This window comes from Prionailurus viverrinus, chromosome C1 (assembly GCF_022837055.1).
Source record: "Prionailurus viverrinus isolate Anna chromosome C1, UM_Priviv_1.0, whole genome shotgun sequence".
Lineage (NCBI taxonomy): Eukaryota > Metazoa > Chordata > Mammalia > Carnivora > Felidae > Prionailurus > Prionailurus viverrinus.
The window spans coordinates 159,711,822-159,733,029 of NC_062568.1; the positions used below are offsets into that span (position 1 = coordinate 159,711,822).

At 40.5% G+C, this 21,208-nt stretch overlaps 1 protein-coding gene across 1 annotated transcript in view; it reads right to left on the minus strand.

The window, feature by feature from the left end:
• Positions 1–21,208, minus strand: part of PDE4B (phosphodiesterase 4B) — a 361,788-nt gene that overhangs the window by 101,963 nt on the left and 238,617 nt on the right. Inside the window, exons 3-5 of the mRNA XM_047870731.1 lie at positions 14,856–14,892; positions 14,663–14,733; positions 4,294–4,346 (exon numbers count right to left, since the gene is read on the minus strand). Of these exons, the coding sequence (XP_047726687.1) occupies positions 4,294–4,346; positions 14,663–14,733; positions 14,856–14,892 (161 nt within the window). The remainder of the gene's footprint in view (positions 1–4,293; positions 4,347–14,662; positions 14,734–14,855; positions 14,893–21,208) is intronic.

Below are 21,208 nucleotides of genomic sequence, written 5' to 3' on the forward strand. Positions count from 1 at the left end.
CACACACAGTTGGTCTCTCATCCTAAGCCCTGGCAGCCCTGGCAAAGAATGAGAACTCAATCAATGTCATGACTTTTTGAAATTCTTAGAATCCAAGACAACTCTCTGAGCCCCTTGTCCACTCCTCAAGCAGACCCTGCATCTGGCACACCCCCATGAACCTTCCGGGGGATATTTACAATCAAGCACAGATATGGGAGGAACTCATACTGAGAAAAGGCTTCTTAGCAGAAATACCCTTCTTCTGTTTTATCAACTAGTAAAGACTCATTTCCTGCCCCAGAATGGCCTGGACACATAATAGAAGAAAGGGATCCCCATGAGCACTGAAAAAAATTAATTAAGTCTGTTTTTCACTTAGGCCAACCTATTTCAGACATACCAGAAAGTCCTGTAATATCACATCTTATTTCTCCACATACAGGCATTTCTTGAAAAACATCTAATTGGCTGGTGTTGAAAACCACCATCAACCAAGGCTATGGAGACCCAGGCTGGGAAAGGCTCTGGGTCTGCAGCAGTCTGGCTTGAAGTCCTCAGGCAATTTTCTAGTCATGCTGTCATTTCCAAAGACCCATGGGTCTGGGGGGGAAGTTGTTCTTCATATCATCCAATCTATTATATTGGCAATGCTCTTGCTCAACATGTTTGTTGCTAAATTTTAGAAGATTAATATAGAATATCCCACCTTACACATCAATTTGACTGCTAAAATGTTGTATATATGATATATATTAAAGGTCAGTCACATTTATATGAATCGGAGGTGCTGGCCATTAAAAGGAATACTTGTCTAATCCTTTTATAAAGCAAAGAGTCATTTGGTAAAGGCAGTGAACACTTGATGATTTATCCTTTCAGGGAATTCTTTCCACGACATATCTGTACTCACTATTGAAATGCATGCAAAACCAAGGGATAGGATGGTTGGAAAAAGTGAGACAATTATCCTACACACACATGCACACACACAGTCACCCACCCACCCATTCATGCACATGCATACACACACACACACACACACACACACGCATTGATTTTCCTCAATTATCTGATTTTTTTCAGTTGAAATAGTTTTGAGGCCTGAAATCCTGAAAATTACTTCCAGTTTCCATGTTGAATGTGTACAGATGATAGAACCCTGCTTTGTTTTGGAGTGCTCTTTCTTCTAATTTTTCTCCCTTTCTGTTCCAATCCTCATGCATCATGTAGAAAAAGCCTAGAATTCCTGCTTGTGAAAAAGTAAAACATGATCAAAATTAAGATGTTTGCCTGACTTTATAGCATTAGCATTTTCAACACCCCCAGCAGGATTTAGTGCATCTTTCTCCTTAAATCGGGAGTATATCATTTCTATGCTGCTATACTTTCTGGATTTTAAATTCTCAATACTTTACCAAATGCCAACTTTTTGTATTTAACTCTTTTTGTCAAAACCCGTATGACCACACAAATATATATGTACATATATATACTGTTACAAAGTGTGTTTCAAAACCTTTTTAATTCCAGTGGAATAACTGATGTTTTTTAATAGTAAAAAAAAAAACAGTTAAATATTTTTCATACTCATAGAGATAAAAATATTGATTCATAACTAAAATTTAATTTATGAACATTTTTCTTAAAGTAAACCCCACATACTTATGCAATACTGACCACATCAAGATTTACTGTCTTCCTAGTAGGTGAAAATAGCTATGTTAATGAGTTTTGAACAATCAGGGGATGAATAAGGCACAGCACCTGACTTCAAAGCGCTCCATTGCAGGAGATCCATAAGCCATGAATTAGAACACAATCTAGAATGGAATTGTTGCCATAGTGCAAAAAAAAAAAAAAAAAAAGGAGCAATTACGCTGATTTAAAAAAAAATATTGGGATGTCTTTGCAGAGGAGGGAAATTCGTGTTGCATCATGAGAACTGAAAAGAATGACCTTGTTTCGACAGTGAAAATAAAGGTACAGAAGACTAAGTGATTTGCTTTTATGTCCTCCATGAATTATTTCAGTCAGTGATCAATTTGTAAGACCCAATGCACCAATTTAGCCACGAGTTCTGACAATTATCTTTTTGAAATGAATTGCATTTCCTTCATTTAGATGTATGGAAAAAAAAAAACCTCTTAAAAGTATTTGGCTTTTTCTCTTTCTCTCTCTGTCTCTCTCTCTTATACCTTGCTCTTTGTACAAGAATAGTCAGGCTTTCCTAACAAATTAGATTGCTGCTAAATCTGTTTAAATGATCGTGGGTTTCTTGTATCTTTTATCTTAGATCTCAATTGAAATACATGAGCCCAACTTGAGTTGATGATAAATGAAAACCTGATCTTATTATCATGAAAAATCATCTTTGAAAGCACTGCTTCAGCCTTCAATTCGGTTTGCTCGGAGCCACTTACTTTTCATTCCCTTTTAAACTTTCTATTTAAACACACCTCTTTGTCACACGCTGATAAATATTAAAATACCAGGAAAAATCTGCCTGACTTATTTAAGCTGATAATAAGAACAAAACACAGGATGTGTGTATCCTCCTTCCTCTTCTGACTGGGCTTAAGCGTTAAGGAGATTTTGAAACCTGTAATTACGTAATAATTGGTATCGCTACATTCTCTTCCCGATGAAAAGCCAGAATTTTTGTAGTTTGCCACAAAGACAGACAAAAACAAATTGCCTAAGTGGTATTGTTATTTCTTTGCTCCATTGTTTTAAAGAATTTAGCCAAAGAATCTCTAGCTGCCGAGCTGTAGTCACTGTGCCAAAAATCACAAAATGATCTTTCCAGCAACATCTCTAGCTAATGAGCTAATTTATAGAGCCATAAATATCACAGATTCTCTGAATGTGTGTCAGTATTTATTACAAAAAAAAAAAAAGAAAACAGTTTAAATATTCGAATTGCTGTCAAAGACTTTGGAGCGAATTTGGCGAACAGAAATATGAGCAAAGGTGTCTCACTGGTAGGCTAATATGATGAAATGATAAAGGAGTTTCAAAACCACCTCCTTTGATCGCTGACTACGTAACACCAGTTATATGGTAAAACCCTCTATGGAGTTTCCTTTTATCAAACTTCTAAAGGAAATGGTACATCAGCACAGCAGGTTTTTGAAGCCCCTGGACAGAGCACTATTTTCTTCTCTCCATTTCATACCATGGGGCTCTAGAGGCAAATTTACCTTTACTTAATATCTTCCTTTCACTTTTATTCTTGTTCTCAGTCTTTTTCTAATAAAAATAGGTTTAAAGGTGTGTAATATAAATACTTCAGAAGCCAAGGAGTCAATGGAACCTATGCTTTTGTTCCTTTCTTTAGAAGGTGGGCTTCTGTATTATGTCCGTTATTCACGTGGCTGTGATGCCAGCCAGAGACACTACATGCAAGGAAGGAAGATGGTTAAGTATAAAGCAAAGGGAATACCGAAGCTGGAAACAGAGAAGTGTACCAGGCAGTGCTGTTTGGTGTCAGGCAATCTCAATAGAGCTCAACTTACTCGTTTCTCCTGTGGTTTTACTCAGGCCTACCGCTATGCTAGTGGGGGTGGATTCAAGGGGGAAACTCCATTTTGGACTTGGAAACAATGCCACATAACTGGTTGCATCTTTTGTCACATACAGTTTATGTTCAATCCATCTCCCTGGTGTTCCTTCAGGGTAGCCCCTCCCCTACACAGTTTTCAACTCTGCATGGAAAGCATATGCACAGCACTGAAAGATGAGAGGTTAGGTTTCTTAAACACACACACACACACACACACACACACACACACACACACATCTGAGGAACAAAGTTGGATGACATCCAAGGGAAATGATTTGTGACCTGGAACAGCCTTTGGTTTCACACCTGGAAAGGATGTAGACTCAAGTGGGACCTATAGTTGACGCTAAGAGGAAAACCACTAATATGCTCTGTGGGGCCAACCAGGGGGCCCCTGACGGTCTTTGAAGTTAGCTCTCCTGAGCACACCGGGGCCAGCAAGCTGAGGTCGCTTTGCAGTGTCAATGCAGCTCTGCCTTCTGTCTCTCTCCTGGGGTGCAGCAATACCACACATCCATCGCACCCTGAAAGCCTAGGCCTGCACATGATGGGACAATTGTTTAATACTGCTTTTCATTTGGTTTTACAGGGAAAGAAGTAAAACTCTACTATGTCTTTGAAAAAAGTCACCGAGAGACTTTGGAGGACCCTGATATGCAAGTAAATGCCATCATTCTAAAACAGCTGCTGAACAAATGACACATGTTATGATTCTGAAACACGGACTTAGGCCTCATGATGGTGCTTACCTTGCAGGTTTACTCTGGAGACAGGTGGCTGACTAGCAGCAGCTGGGGACCTCCTGTGGAGACAGAAAAGAAGGCCTGAGTCTTTGTGTCACTATCACCCCCATGTTCCCCTCCCCCCCACACCCCCATACCTCACCCCAGCCCATGATCACTGAGGAGTTTCCCAGGTCATAATGAGCTATCAAATGACATCATGCTGTCTCCGGAAGGCAGGCTCCTGTAACACTGGTGGATGACTGCAATCCTCTGACATCCAGATGGCCCGGAATTTCCCCACGCACAGCCTCCTGGATGCTCCAACTCTTCGGGAAGGAAGTCGTTTACTCCAGGTCCCTAACCAGCCCCTCTGTTTTAGGTTTAACAGTTCCAAAAGGCCCTCAGACAATAGGCTTGCTCAGGAATAACACCAAATGTCAGAGTGGATCCCAATTCCTTTGGTAGTGTGGTAGAAAGTTATGCCAGACAAAGGGGTCCTGAGAGACCAATCAGTCTGGGCCTCCCTTTTGCACTTCAGGAAACTGAGACCCAGAGACGTGAAGTCAGTCGCCAAAAGACACAGAACAGGAATCCAGGTTGCTTAACATAAGGAGTGGTCTTTCACAGAGGAACAGGGCATTATTCTACATTGTAACAAGCCTGCTGATGTTAAGAGTCCAATGAAAGGAGCAAACAAACTTGTGCTCCAGGAGTACTGGGGCTCCTCCTTTTCTTTTTTGTTTTTCTTCCTTGTTTATTTCTCAACCCTACCGCCCAATTTTGCTGGTCTTACCAACCTTTTCATGCTTTGCAGAACTTCTACCCAGTGCATTACAGAAGAGCCTGCCCAAATAGTATAGAGCAGTAGCCCTCACACTTTAGGTCATCAGAAATCACCTAGAGGGCTTACCAAGACCCCCACTGAACCCAACCCCCAGGGTCTTTGAGCAAATTGGCCTGGGATGAGCTGGAGAGTGTGCATTTCTAAAAGATCACTCATGGCACTGATGCTGCCAGTCCGGGGGGCCCATTTTCAGAACTGTTAGAATAGAGGGATGTCTGGCCCACTAAAGAGCAATAGCATATTAGCAACAAGCAAGGGAGTGGGACTCTAGGCCAGTCAGTGGTTCTCAAGCATAGATGAGCAATGTTCTCACTTGGGGAGCTATTAAAAATATGATTCCCTTTCCCATCCCTGGAGAGTCTATTTCAGCATATCTGGGATGAGGCCTGAGAATCTGTATTTTTTACATAAATCTAGGAATTCTGATCTACAACCAAGTTTGGGGAGGAAGCCAAATTATAAATGACAGAGAATAGCCCGCAAAGATATTGTTAAGAAAGGGTCTCCCCACCGGTATGGCCACAAGTTTTCTTTCTAGCTTCTTAAGAGCACCAGATCCATCCGTGATCTATTAGGGGTCATCTAGCTTCCAGGTAGCATACGTGACGTGACAGCTGCAGAGTCTAATGGGAAGGATTCATGTTTACCAAACATTTACTGGCTAGGTCATCCTAGGCAAGGTACTTTTAAACCCTCTGTGTCATTGCCATCCAATGATTACTTTTTTTCTGCTAGACATCATGCTAGGTACTTCTTAGCTTCCACTGAGAATATAATCATCTCATTTTAAGGATAAGAAAACTGAAGCAGAGTAGTTAAGAGGTTAAGAAACATGCTGGAGCATACATGGTTTGTAATTGACATGGTTGAGATTCAATGCTGTCTTTCTGAATCCAAAGTGCATTCTCTTTCCACTATTTCATCTGCTGATAACACCTGCAGTAATACTGAGGGCTGTTTTTCAGGAAAAGTAAGAGATAACATTCCAAACTCCTTAGCTGAGCATTCAAAGTCCTCTGCTCTTTGGCCTCAACATACTTTCCCCAGCTTATCTGTCAGAATTCCTCCCTGACATATCATCTCAAACCATTGACTGGCTGTTGGATCTCACGTATCTTGTACTTCTCCTTAGCAGCACTTTAAAATTGTAATTAAAACAGGCAGTAATTAGTGTTCAGTATAGAGCTCCTTAGTTTAAATATAAAATTTATGCAGGCAGGGAACAACTTGTTTACTACAGGATCCCTGGAACCCAGGATGGCCCTTCATATGCTAAGCCCTCAGCAAATACTTATTGAAACAAAGAATGAAAAAAGGAAGGAAGGAAGGAAGGAAGGAAGGAAAGAAGGAAGGAAGGAAGGAAGGAAGGGAGGGAGAAAGGAAGAAAAGAAGGAAGGAAGGAAGGAAGGAAGGAAGGAAGGGAGGGAGGAAGGGAGGCAGGGAGGGAAGAAGGAAGGAAGGGAGGCAGGGGGAGAGGGAGGGAGGGAAGAAGGAAGGAAGGAAGGAAAGAAGGAACTTGTACTTTGACAAGGCCAGACTTGATCGCTTATTTTTCCTTGAATAGGTCCTATTCCTTTCTTGATATTGCTCAGGCTATTCCTCTGAAAAGGAAACTCTCCCACACAAATTCACACATGTAAATATCACCTACCTTTCTATGATATTGTAATTTATGATAAGAAATACATATCTATGCTTGCTTGCTTATTTATTTATTTATTTATTTATTTATTTATTTATTTATTTATTTTAGAGAGAGAGTGTGCATGCAAGTGGGAGAGGAGCAGAGGGAGAATGAGAATCTTAATCAGGCTCCACACTGAGGAGAGAGAATCTTTTTTTTTTTTTTTTTTTTTTTTTTTTTTGAGGAGAGAGAATCTTAAACTTCTTAAGCAGGCTCCACACTCAGCATGGAGCGTGCCTCAGGGCTCAATCCCAGAACTGTGAGATCATGCCCTGAGCTGAAATCAAGAGTCGAACACTCAACCAACTGAGCTACCTAGGCGCTGCTGCAAGAAATCTGTATTTGATCTTTGTCTTCATTCCTATTACAAGATCCTAAAACTCTAAGAATTTTGTAAGTGAAGAGAGATATAAAAAGTGTCCTGTGTTATGTTAATGAGGAGACTTATGGAAAGTCTCTAGGTAACCTAAGGATGGGGGCTAATTGCCAGGGGAACCAACCACATGATTAGAGGGTTGACACTTTCAGCCCTCCTCAGACCTCTGGGGAGACAAGAGGAGCTGGAGACTGAGTTCAGTCACCAGCGGCCAATGATTTAATCAATCGTGGCTATGTAATGAAGCCTCCATAAAAACCCAAAAGGACTAGGTTTGGAGTGTTTCCTTGCATTCCAGGTTGGTGAATGCAAGGAGACTGGGGAAAGGGGCACCTTCCAAGAAATGGAAGACTTGTTGCCCTTTCCCACATACCTTGCCCTATGCCTCTCTTCCATTTGGCTCTTACTGAATTATATATCCTTTTATAATAAACCAGTATTCTAGTAAGTAAAATATCTCTCTGAGTTCTGTGAGCCAGTCTAGCAAACTGGCTAGAGGGGTCATGGGAACCTCTGATTCGTAGTCGGCGGGTCAGAGGTACAGGTAGCAAACTGGACTTGCAACCCGTGTCTGAAGTGGCAAGTCGTCTTACAGGACTGAGCCCTCAACCTGTGGGATCTGATGCTATCTCCAAGTAGACAGGTCAGAATTGAATTGAACTGTAAGGAACTCAGATGATGTTAAGGAAAACTTGCTTGGATGTGTGGGGGGAAAATCCACACATTGGAATCGGTGTCAGAATCAAAACTTCGAAGGTCAAATGCCATCTTCTGTGAAGGATGTCATCATGTTAGCTAAAATTGACTCCTCTTCTAATATCCCGTGGTGCCTTGTTTGTACCTTTAAGGTTATTTCCTCATGTTACGACTCATATGGGCGCATATTATCCCCACCACAAATCTGTGACCCATTGAGGGGAGGATTCAGTGCCGACTCCTTTCCATATAGCCTCTGTAGGACCCACCAACCTGCCACACAAATAGTGGGAACTCCATAAATATTGGTGAACTGTCAATTGAATGAACCGTTGATGTAAAAATCATCTGAGGAGCCAAATACCATGAGAATGTTTTATCTGGTTTCCTTTTCCTCTACAGTTTTGGTTCTACCTACTACCCACAGTTTCACAAACACAGCATACACTTGTGTCACTGGGCCTCTGCATATGTTTTGCTCAGCTTTATATGCTTTTCCTTCTTTTTCAGTGGCAAACTCCTTCCCCTGTACTAGGAATCCCCTCAGGTATCACTTCCTCAGCTAAGCCTTCCCCAGTGGGAGTAGTCACTGTCTATGCTACCTACGGTTTGCTACATTTGCCCCATCATGACGCTGTTCAGACTGTATCTCACTTCCTATTTTCTTGTCTATCTCACCTGCAAGAGATTTAAGCAAAGACTGAATCTCATTCATCTTTGTCACCTTGGAATTGGCAAAATATTTGCTATGATATAGGTATTCAATATGTATTCATTGGATTAATAACATGTCTTTAATGATTTCACTTTGCCTGTCTTCCTGAGTTCCAAGGGTGGCTGTTGTGAAAGGAGACATTGAACTAGGAGACCCTAAATGTTTGGGGATCTCTTTCTTTTTTAGTTTTTCTAATGCTTATTCATTTTTGAGAGACAGAGAGAGATAGAGTGTGAGTGGGGGAGAGGCAGAGAGAGGGGGAGACACAGAATCCGAAGCAGGCTCTAGGCTCTGAGCTGTCAGCACAGAGCCCGACACGGGGCTCAAACCCACAGACCATGAGATCATGACCTGAGCTGAAGTCAGATGCTCAACCAACTGAGCCACCCAGTCACCCCAGGAATCTTTGCTTTCTTAACAGGCTACTCACGGCACCCAATTCTCCCAATGTCTTCTTGAAAATGACATAAATTATATAAATTCCCTTGTCCCAGGAGTTAATTTTGAAAATAAAGCTCTTATTTAGAGTTGTTAATCCAGATAAGCATCTGTGTGTGCAAGCTTTGCAAAGGCAAGAACCACGTTTATTTGGTTTACCACTTATTCCCAAGATCCGGTATAATGAAGAGGCTCAACACAAACTAAACGAGTGAATGACTTCTGGAAGCTGCATTATTACTTACAGGGCATGAGAGTGCCAATTAGAAAACTGTCATGAGTGCCAGAAGAAAATGCCATTGGTCGCCCAGTTTCCAGTGGTTCCTAACTTATAGAAGAATCCTAAGTTATGTGCCTGGATTAAAGATGGTGATATTAATAGGGAGGATAATTTGGCCACAGCAGTTAATAATATTTTACAGCCCTGAATAGTACAGTGGAGAAAGAACTGGACTATGAATCAGAAGACAGGAATCCTAATCCTGGCTCTGGCACCTTCTAAATATATAGCCCTCGGCAACTCACTGAACCTCTCAGTTTCTTCCTCACTTGGGGAAGGCAGGAGGCAAATAACATTTACTGCTAATTTACAGTGTGCCAGCTCCTGTGTGAGGGTTTTACATATATTTACTCACTTACTCTGAGGAAATTTGGCTGGGTTCTTTCCCCTCTGAATGCTCGAGATTTTATTATTCTCAGCTAATTTAAATCTCATGCCAAAGGACATAAAGCAATGAAAGATATACAATGAAAACAAAATTAAATGGCTATTAATTCTTTCTCAAAGATTACATACATGTTGATTGAATTATGCCTTGGAAGAATGTTGATACAGAGATGTTACATGATTTCCTGATAGCCACTGGTGATTTCTGTGATGTTAGTGACACAGTTGAATGATGGGGAACACCGTTTTGCTTCTAGCTGCGATATTCCCTGGTTATCAGACTGACGAATGGTGGGCGTTCTCATTCATGTGATTTCTCCATCAGCTGAAGCCAGTAAATGCTTTAGGGATGTTTATCTGAATTAACAGCTCTAAATGAAAGCCATATTTGCAAAATTAACTCCTGGGACTAAAGAAATAATAGCTTTTAATTTGAAGCCAAGAAATACAGGCCCAATCAAGCATCTCTCAATGGAACATTTCACGGAAGTGCAAGGAAATCACCTCAACAGAAACTGAGATTTTCACCCTTTGGGTGGTAAAGCTCAGGCAGACAATGAACTATTTTTCAGTAGAGCAAAGAGCCAAAAGATAAAGGAAATCTTGACTTAAGAGAAGTATAGTTCTATGTGGGAGTTCCTTTTTATATAATAAACCACACTATCCAGATGTCTCAAGAAAACCATTCCAAGGACAGAATTCTTGCTTAAATGTTACATTTAAGCCAAGGAGTGGCACCCTGGAACCCAAGGCAAATGTCCCAGAAAGCCACTTATGAGTTCCATGCATCTTGTAGTTTCAGTTGTTAAGATAAGTGACTATGTGGGGGAAATGCTGTCAGTTTGGTGGATCCATTCCTGGCAGGTACTGTTGTCCTCAGTTTTCTTTATTTGAGTGTACTGACTATCTAGGAATACAATGGGTTCATTAAGTGAACCCTCTAAGCGGCTTCATTTGTAGCTAAAACCCATCATTGAGTTATCAGCCTCCCAGGGAAGCTCTAATAGAACATATGCCCTGCCTTGAACTTCTGTTACGTGGTGTTGGTTTCAAGAAAATGCTTGGGTGGGGTGCCTGGGTGGCTCAGTCGGTTAAACATCTGACTCTTGATCTCAGCTCAGGTCTTGATCTCAGGGTTGTGAGCTGGAGCACTGTGTTGGGCTCTGTGCTGGGTGTGGAGCCTACTTAAAAGAGGAAAGGAAAGGAAAGGAAAGGAAAGGAAAGGAAAGGAAAGGAAAGGAAAGGAAAGGAAAGGAAAGGAGGGGAGGGGAGGGGAGGGGAGGGGAGGGGAGGGGAGAGGAGAGGAGAGGAGAGGAGAGGAGAGGAGAGGAGAGGAGAGGAGAGGAGAGGAGAGAAGAGAAGAGAAGAGAAAACAAAAGAAAATGCTTGGAATCAATGAGGATCAACTCTACAAATGTGGGTGGGGATGGATCTGAGAAAGATCATCAGATACAACTATCCTACTGACGGAGATTTATTCTGTTTGGTGAGTGTGGTTTGGTTTGGACCAAAGGTGATGCAAAGGGCCATGATTTGGAGAGTGGTCCTCAGCCACAGTGTGAGAATGGACTCTGGGTCAGCTCTGTATATAGAAGTTATGATCTTAGGGTCCTCTAGTTCTTGAAGGTTTATGTGGCTCAAAACCCTCAAGGCTGTGGAAAGACCTGATTCCCAAGGAAGTAGCTTCAGCTGACATGGCCTATTAATCAGCACAGTTAGGCTGAATGTTCCCATACTTACAGAAAAAGAATATCCAAGTTTCTTGCTAACAAATGGTAACTGAAAACAACCCCCACTCTTGCCCTGGAGCTATGCAGTGCAGTGACCTTGAGTCCCGCTAAACCCCAGAAGCCTTTGAAATGTATCCTTATTAATCTTTCCTCTCCAGTTCCCACCTCCATCATCTCTGTCCAGGGCTTCACTCCTAATATCTTAATTCCTGAAAACACTCCTAGCTCATGTCTCTGCCTTCGGGCTCTCTGACCTTCATCTATTCCCTAAGTTCTGCCTAAATGACTGTTAAAAATATTCAGCAATTTCTTCCCATAACCAAGAAAATGTATTTAGTGTAGTGAATGCAAAAATGTGAGGTAACAGAAATAGAATATATTGGTCTCTGCCTCTAATTCCTGGCACAGAGCTGCTAAAACTCTTATAATTTCCTAAGTGATTAGAGCAACAGGAACATCTTGTGTTCCAATGACGCGACTCTAGGTAAGCTCCTGGGAGGGGATGGTCACCAGAAAGACCAAGCCGGGATTAGGGGCTTGAAATTTTCAGCCCTACCTCTCACCCTCCAGAGAGGGGAAAAGGACTAAAACCAGAGTTATCATTGACCATGTGTATGTGATGAAGACTGCATAAAATGTCAGTAGCACAGGGTTCAGAGAGCTTCCAGGCTGGCAAACATATTCACCCTGAGAGGGTGATGCCCCCCATTTCCACAGGAACAGAAGCTCCTGTGTTTGGGACCCTCTCAGACCTCATGCTATGTTTTTCTTAACTGGCTGTTCATCTGTGTCCTTTATCATGTCTCTTAATCAACTGGTAAAGGTAAGTATTTCTCTGAGTTCTGTGAGCCACTCTGGCAAATTCTTTGAACCTGAGGAGGGACTCCTTGGAACCTCTGATCTGTAGGAAGTAAGTCAGAAGCACCTGAGCTGTGACTGACATCTGAAGTGGGAAGCAGCCTTGTGGGACTGAGCCTTTAATCTGGGATCTGACGGGATCTCCAGGTAGATAGTGTCAGAATGGAGTTAAATTGTAGGACACCCAGCTGGTGTTGGAGACTTGCTTGTTGTTGGGGGGGGTGGGGGGGCGGGGGTGGAACCTCCACATATTTGGTGACCAGAGTATCAGAAATAAAGTGATTTCTCAGTAGTAAAGAAGACTCACAGGGAAGAAAAACACAGGAAGAACTGGGTTTTTCCCTACACAGGAAAGACAACAACTGTTTTTCCTTATAAAGAATGCTGCAGTGAGAGTTAGGATGCCAGGTTTCAAGTCTGACTCTGTTCTTCACCAGAACTGGTGTCTTCTTGTGCAAGTCATTTAATCTCCCTAAGCTTTGTCTCCTTGTCTACAGAATCAGAGGCAACAATACCTGTCATAAACAGCATTTATGATGATTATCACTGAGATAATGGATGCGAAAACTCCGAAGTGTTACACTGCCTGGATTCAGCAAGAGAAATGTAGCTATCAATTATAATAGCTCACATTTATGGAGCACCTATGATGTGCTAGGTGCCATTATAAATGTTCTACAAATGTCAACTCATTTAATTCTCAGAGCAACCTTATTTTATAGATTGGGAAACTGAGATACAGAGAAATTGTGCCCAAGTCACATAGTTGTCAAGTGGTAGGATTGGGTATGAGGCCAATATGTATGGCCCCAGAGGTCATATTCTGCAAAGAAAAAAAAATGTGGGGAAAAGGGAGGGATCCCTTCTGAAAATATAATTTTCCAAATAATCTATGGTCTTTTTCCAACAATTATTTATTTGGAAATTTATACATGGGATGCATATTTATGGAGCAAATACTATGTGTCAGGCATTTTGCTAAATCTTAGAAATTCAAGGAAAAGTAAGTGTAATTCTGGAAGGACCTCAAGGGACACACAATCTAGTGGTGGGCAGAGACCCATGAACAGTGTGATAAGGTTGGGAGAGTGCTCTGGGACCACTGAGGGGCACTCAGCCAGGCTTGGTGGGGTCAGGGGAAGCATACTGGTGACAGTGATAGTAGAGATGAGCTATAAAAGACAAGTAGGATTTAGCTAGGCAATCACTGGCCGGTAGAGAGAGACTTTTGAGGAAGAGAGAACAGTAAATCCACAATTAGGATGGAAAATAGAACATGCGGGGAGCAACCAGACCATAGTCGTTGGAATGTGATTCCATGTGGCCAGAGACTTGGTCTGATTGTTCACCACCAGATGCTCTGGCACTTCCTATTTAAATGGCAGCCCTGAAAGGGCAGAAAACTTGTCTGTTTGGGTCACTATTATATCACCAGTTCCTGGTAAAAGGTAGTGCTCAAATAAATATTTGTCAAAAACATACATGTATGCATGGAGGCATAGCACGTGCCAAAAAATACTTCTTGGGTGAGTTATTTAATAAGTGAACAAACAGGGATACACCTGCAAAAGAGGCTGGGCAAGTCTCTAGCTTTCATGTCTACTGCATCAAATATAAACCCAATCAACTATCAATCAAACTAACTTGAGTTGGATCATGAGGTACCTTGGGTGTCATTCCACAATTGTTGATTCTGGGACCTTCTGAGCCCTGTGATGATCTTTTAAAACACTGGATAGGACCTGCATAATACTTAGATTCATAGATTGAAATGGTTTTGGAGGAGAAAGTGATGCAGGAATATCAAGTTCAAACCCTTCATTATAAAGATGAGGAGACCAAGGTTCAGCAATAAACTGACCAAGGTCATATAGCTATTTGGGGGCAGAGGAGAAGACAATCCCACTCTTATTCATCAAGTTGCATGAACCTATTTATATATTATCAAAAACAAAAGGCAACTTGGACTTGAATATTTTGGTACCTTTAATCTTGAATCTGAATTTCTGAATTCATTAATAGATATTCCAAAAGAAATTTAATAGAATTTACATCTGTTATGAATAAGTATTCATACTTCCCAAAGCAGTAAGTATAAATGTCAAAAAAATCCTCATCTCCACCTTTCATTTGTTGAACTCTTACTGTCTACTAAGTGTGAAGGGCACAAAGATTAAGAAGATCCAGACTAATTCTCACATCTTACCAGTTCTAAAATACTATGATGTTCCATCCTATTTTCAAATTTCATCATGTATCCTAACTTAGTTTGGAGGGCTAATTTCCATGCAATGTTTTTTTTTTTTCTTTTTTTTTTTTTTTTTAGTGCTGTTCAATGTTTTTGCCTTTATGGAAGGCATAACTCCACAAAAAGTCCATGCTTACTTGTTGGATGCTCCATGAAGGTTTGTCAGTACAGTAAAATTGTTTCTCACACTTCGCAAGCTGGCAAGGACCTATAAGGACAATGATCAGGATGGTTAGGAACAAAAGGAGATGAATGGGCAGGTTCAGAGGTCACACATAGAAACTACCCAGAGAGACACGGAGAGCAAGCCAGGGCCAGCACGATACATACCTGGGCAAAAGGTGTTACAATCAAGTCATCGCCGTGTCTGGTGAAAAGAGAGAAAAGAAACATTTAAAAGTGCATTTGAATTATAACGCATAAGCTGTAATATTAAACTTGATCAGTGTTAGCAACACAAGTGTTACGTAAGTCCATCTACCTGGGTATAAGGCAGGACTTATCTAGGCATAAATGGGGACCTTAGGGACTTGAAAGAAAAAAAAATACCTAGGTTCATGGCTCCTGGGCTTACAGGGACACATGAAAGCACTTGCAAATAAGCATATATCCTCAGGGTACATTCCCATTTAATAGCAGACCCACAGTACTGTAATTCAAAGCGACTTGGTTGCCAGAGGTAGGAAATTCAAAGGGAAGGCTGCTCACCAGCACACACAGAGTTGGAAAAAATGGCACAACAGTCTGGATAAAGGTTAACTTTGGATTTCCTGGCTTTTGCTGATTTGAGCCACAGCCTTAATGCCATTTAAACACAGATTTCTGTCTGGGAATCCCATTAGTTTTTGTTCCTAATATAACTTTTTTTCTTAAAGTACCCAAGGAAAATCTTTTAATGGGAGTGTACAGGATGAACCTACCATTACCATATCATTGTTGCTCACTTTGTCCCAAAGATCTGATTAAGCTCTACTTAGTTATGTAAATCTGTACTTAGGAAGAGTCTAAAGCATGTTTTCAGAAATGCACTCTCTCTTTAGCACAAGCTTTGATTAATTTGCTTAAGTCCACATTCAGCAAGTTCTCCATAAAATCATTAGAAGACACATTGTTGTTAGTTGTAGACACAAAATCAGGCCAATCTGTTATCACAGTGTGAATCCTAACAGCTGCGCAGAAGTTGGTTGACAATGAGCTTCCTTCAATGTCTGATCTCTGTCCTCATAATCCTCATACAAACATGGCACCTTATTTGTTAATAACGTGAATGCAACCAATGACTATTAAGCACCAGCCACATATCAGGAATTCTATGAGGCCTAAAGATGCAGAGTTGAACAACACATACATCCACGTGGGCCTCTTCTCCAACACAGGCTTTTACTTTGGGGTCTTATTTAACATAATACTTTGCTTTCTACTGTTGTCTTTAGTTAGAAGTCCCCCTTCAAGTCATTCTAGTCAAGTTCTTATGCATCTACTTTGTACAGTGACTACAAAAAGAATACTGACAAGAGAGAACATTCTTTGCATGGTTACCATGTAACAACACCCTGTGCTAAGCACTTTATGTACATAATCTCATTTAATTCTTGTAACAAGGCTTGAGGCAGGTACTCTTTGTTTAATTTAATTTTTTATTTTAGAGAGAGAGAGCTAGTGCATGAGCAGGGGAGTGGGGTAGGGGAAGAGAGACAGAGAAAGAGATTGAGAATCTTAAGCAGGCTCCATGATTAGTGCAGAGCTGTCGTGGGACTCAATCCCATGACCCTGGGATCATGATATCCTAAATCAAGGTTCAGATGCTCAACTAACTATGCCACCCAGGTGCCCTGAGGCAGGTACTCTCAATGTTCCCATTTTGAAGATGATATCAAGGCTTGGAGAGGTTAAGCCACTGCTTAACTAACACATAGTAATTGGAGTAGCTAAGAAAGTTTGATTCCAAAAGATCTGTGCTTTTAACTATTATGTTACCTATTTTATGATGATCCTACATAGTTGACAGATTGAATTAAACAGAATCCATGACCTCTTCAAATTAAAACATAGCAGGGGAGACAGAAATAGATAAATACAGAATGAGAACTATAAACATTTAATGGGGAAACTTAATGGGGTGCAAAGGAGAGGTAATAATTACAGTTCAGAGGAAGTAGGACAGGCTTGATCAAATGAGTGGTTTTGAGACACACTTTGAAGGGCAGGCTTCAAAAAGCATGGATGGTAGATGTCACCAAGGAGGGAAATATCAGGAACAACGGTATTAAAATGGGAAAGTACTGAACACATTTACTGAGATTCTTGGTGACTGTTTGAGCAGTGTTGAGAACGTTTACTACAGACATATTTGGAGGATAAGGTTAGAAGGTCCCCACCCATCTTATGGATGGTATGGACCATAGTTGTGGAGGCGGTGCTTGACTCAGAAGGAAGAAAGGAGCTAGTGAAGGTTTTTAGTGAGATAGGCAAACAGAAAAGTGCTTTAGAAAGTAAAAATGCTGTAGACACCAAGAGATGGATTGGTGAGAGGACCAAGTCAGGAAGAATAGCTAGGGGGATATTGCAGTCATTCAAATGAGAAGAAATGGGTGAGGCAGAGGAAGAAACAGGGAAAGACAATCTGAAGAGACCCTAAGTGTCTTGCCAAGGACTCAGCATTTAATTGGATAAGGGTCATAAAGAAATACTATTTTCCATTTAAAAAATGGGTACGTGGGAAAATAGTGAAGTCATGAGCAGAAATGGGAAAGTAAGGAGAAGCTGGGGGAAGAGATATGTCACTTTCTCCCATGCTGAATTGTAAGATCCTCATTGATATCCCAAGGGAGACATCAAGCAGGAGGATTAAAATACGGGAATTAGAGCTATACATTTCAGAGTTACCTACAACTGTGGGGAAAGTTACAATGGCAGAGCGGCTTCTGGAGTGGGGAAATATAGAAAGAGGGAGCCCACGGAAGAACTTCAGAGTTCTTGCAGAGAAGCCAAAGGAAACAGAAGAAAGAGTTAAAAGAGGATCAGTTGTGATAAATGCAGGGTGGTGAACTGTAACAAGAACTGCCCCTTCCCAAGCCATTTTCTTGAGATGAACTTTACGTGGGTGAAATATCTTGCTATTTGTTCAGATTTCTGCTGTGAAGTTTACATTGTTCATAAGGCATTGGGGTGAGTTGGGAATAAGGTAATGGAGTTAAGAGTTAAGTAGGTCATCCAAAGCTCCTGGATTTCTGGAGTCTAAATACCCAATACAAGCTAAATATATAAACAAATCTCATACATATGAAGCACCTAAAGCTGATGAATTATTGCATGAATGGAAAGTTACTACAATGGTACAAAGTAATGATTAAAGGGAGGTAAGCATTATGAAACTTTTGTAGTTCAGGAAAGCAGAAAATTCGGAAGCAAGAGATGGACTTCCAGATCCATAGCATTGGTTCTCTGAAAGGATTTGAACAGTAAAAGCTAATGATATACGTCAGATAATAGCTGCTAGAGGAAAGGATCAGACAATTTACAGATCATTTATAGCCAGTATAGGAAAGAAACAAAACAAAATTCCTATCTGAGTACAGCCAGATTATTTATGAAATGATTCCAAAATTTTAAATCATAATCTTACATATTAACAATTAGAATAAGACGGCATGGAGAAAATAAAACACTTGATTAATTATGAAAACTGATGCACTTAGTTTTCCAAACTGCTAGAGAGGGCAATGCCAGATATTCAGAACCATGGCATGAGCAACATCTAGTGACAAACCCAGCACATTACAGTTTTGTAGAATAATCAGTGATGAGAGCTCTGTGGGTCTTTGAATGAGGGTAGGTCTGCATTGAACAATGAAATGGTTTTCTAAAAAGCAAAAATGCTACTTTCTTCTGCTATAGCCTCTGGACTCTATTAATTTTGTCTTTCTCAGTTTCATACCTACATATAGTATTTTACTTATACTTTTCTTGTAACACTGATTTTAGTCTGTCTTATAGACAGACCTATACTATTGTAGTCAAGAGCACAGATTTGGAAGCAAGACAACATTGGTTTGTTTCTGAGTTTCACAATTACTAGCTATGAGGCATTAGGCAACCTCTCTAAGCCCCAGTTTCTTTATCTGTAAAGTGGGGTGTTGTAAGAATTAAGTGAGTTATTATTCATGTACAACTCTTACAACGATGCTTGGCACATAAAAGCATTTACTCATTTATAGTTATTCTTATTAGTAGTAGGTATCATTATTATTTTAAGTAAAGAATTGCATGTCTATCCTCCCAGCTGGTGAGAACGTTTCTGGAAGACTCATCTCTACCCCTACTGCAGTCAAGAGAACTAATATCATGCTTTACAGTTTACAAAGCATTTTCACATACATCATTTCATGTGATAAGAGAATGTTCTTGACTGTAAAAAAAATGGTGCAACCACCTATCTTGGTGGTCAAGCCTGAAACCTCCCTCCACAGTCAACCACCAACCCCTGTTGATGCTAACTTACAAATATTTATTATTGCCCACTGGATCCACTCTAATGTAGATCCTCACCCTCTATTATGTGGATTACCAAAGCAGTTTCCATTTGGCTCTTGGACACTAGTCTTTAGGTTTGTCTACTGTCCAAACCACTCTTCGCTGTAATCAGAGCTATCTTTCAAAAACATTCGTTGGATTATGTATTTTCTTGCTTAAAAGCCTTTATTAGTAGCTCCCCACTGATTGTCTTCAGCTTTATAAAGACCAACTCCTTAACACAGGCCGTTCATGATGAGGTTCCTGCTTACTTTTCTAGCCTTGCCTTTCACCACTTCCTCATCTACTCACATTCTCTGCTTCAGCTGTGCTGAGCTGTGCTTCTCCACAATGTTCCTGACAACTAGACAGTAGTTAGTGCGTGGACCTTCTTCCTGCATACCCTTCTGCCTGGCTAACTCTTCTAGCTTCTTTGTAACCACTCAAAGTGGGCTACTTGCCTGCCCAGCCAGATCTTTCAAAGTCCTGTGCATACCTTTTCTATGATTGCTTTATTCAAAGATATTAAACTGCTTTATACACTTACAAATCTTTCAGTTCCCTTGAAAACATAGAAAATGTCTTATTGGTTAGCAAAGTGCCTAAATTGAAAAGTTTTTGTTAAAAGAAAGATTGAACATGATCCTCATAACAGCGGGAAAGGTAGGCAGAGTAGAGTTTAATATCATTATTTTAATTTTGCATCCTCATTTTGAGTCTATGTACTAAATATCCATATGGTTTAATCATCTACACTCCCTGTATTTAAACCTTGGTTCCCCATTTATTAGGTAGGTTACTTAACCTCTCTAAGCATCAATGTCTTCATCTTTAAGACAAGAAAATTATAGTTCCCATAAGTTAAGGTTATGGGAATTCAATGAGTTGAAGTATGTAAAGTACTGTAAATAGTGCATAGCACATAGGAAATGCACTTTAATTTCATGTGCACTTTTATTTACAGATAATTTGGACACTGTAAAAGAGATTCAATGCCAAAGCCATGGTACTAGTAGGTGTGATGGCGGTATATCTAACTCAAGTCTCAAAGACCACTTACATTGCAACTTTTTTTGGTAGTTCATCAATAAATTGGTCTTAAATTTAAGAGATCTGTTATTAATGCTTTTCTTCTTCAGTCTTAGGTCTCATTTCCCTTGAGAGCTCTCTCTAGAGAACACTTAGTTCTCGCACAAATGGCGGCTTTAAAAAGCTCTTTGCCAATATACGGCTTTGCAAATGGGGTAACCAAATGAAGGAAATAAGGATCTTCCTTCCCTGTGAATTTGCAGGTGGATTATCAAAACTCCGGCCTGTCCAGGGTGGTTCCTGCCATAGTTCTGGATAACATAACTGGCCTCACCAGTTTCCAGTACTTTATGTTCCCATTGGGAAATCAGTACCTTGGCGTACAAAGGCATTGCGTTAGAGATGACTACAACACAGGAGCAAAAGAGAAGCCAGTAGATTATTGCCACATCTAGGGAAACATCTGAAATTTCCTCTTGGGACCCAATGATGGTCTTGTTTTCTTTACTAGAAAGGCTTATTTCAATCTCTCTTTTGTTGCTAAAAGTTAAAGCCACTTGTAATTTTCCACTTACATTTTTACTTTTAATCCTTATCTTCTCACTCACTCTCCCTGCCTATATTTCCTCTTACTCTTCCGAAAGCATTCAGAAGAGAAATTAAAAACAAAACAAAAACAAAAACAGTGTTGCCTCTACTATTAGGGTTTAATACAGAGGAATTATGCAGGTTTTCCAACTCTTACATAAATCCATGACTGCTGTGTGCTGAATATGAGGAGCTCCTGAGCAGGGGACATTCCAGAGCCCCCACCTAATGGCCTTCACATTAAGACTCTAGACCTGTCTTTGCCCTTCTTTTCCTCGGCTCTACGGGTAGAAGGCAGGAAAAGCAGCGAGAGGCTTGGGGGTTGCTATTCTCTATTTGTTTCAATTCACTCTGAAGAGTAATAATCAGGTAAAATACCTTTGAAGGCATGGCTTCAATTTATCTCAAGCTACATGTGTGAAACTGGATTTTCCAACATGGTCCCAGTAAACTGAAATCCCAGAAAAACCGGGGCATTATTCAAGCTCCACTTCTTGTAATGAGAAATATAAATTCTTAAACTGACAAATATATAAAAGTGTTACTGTAATGTT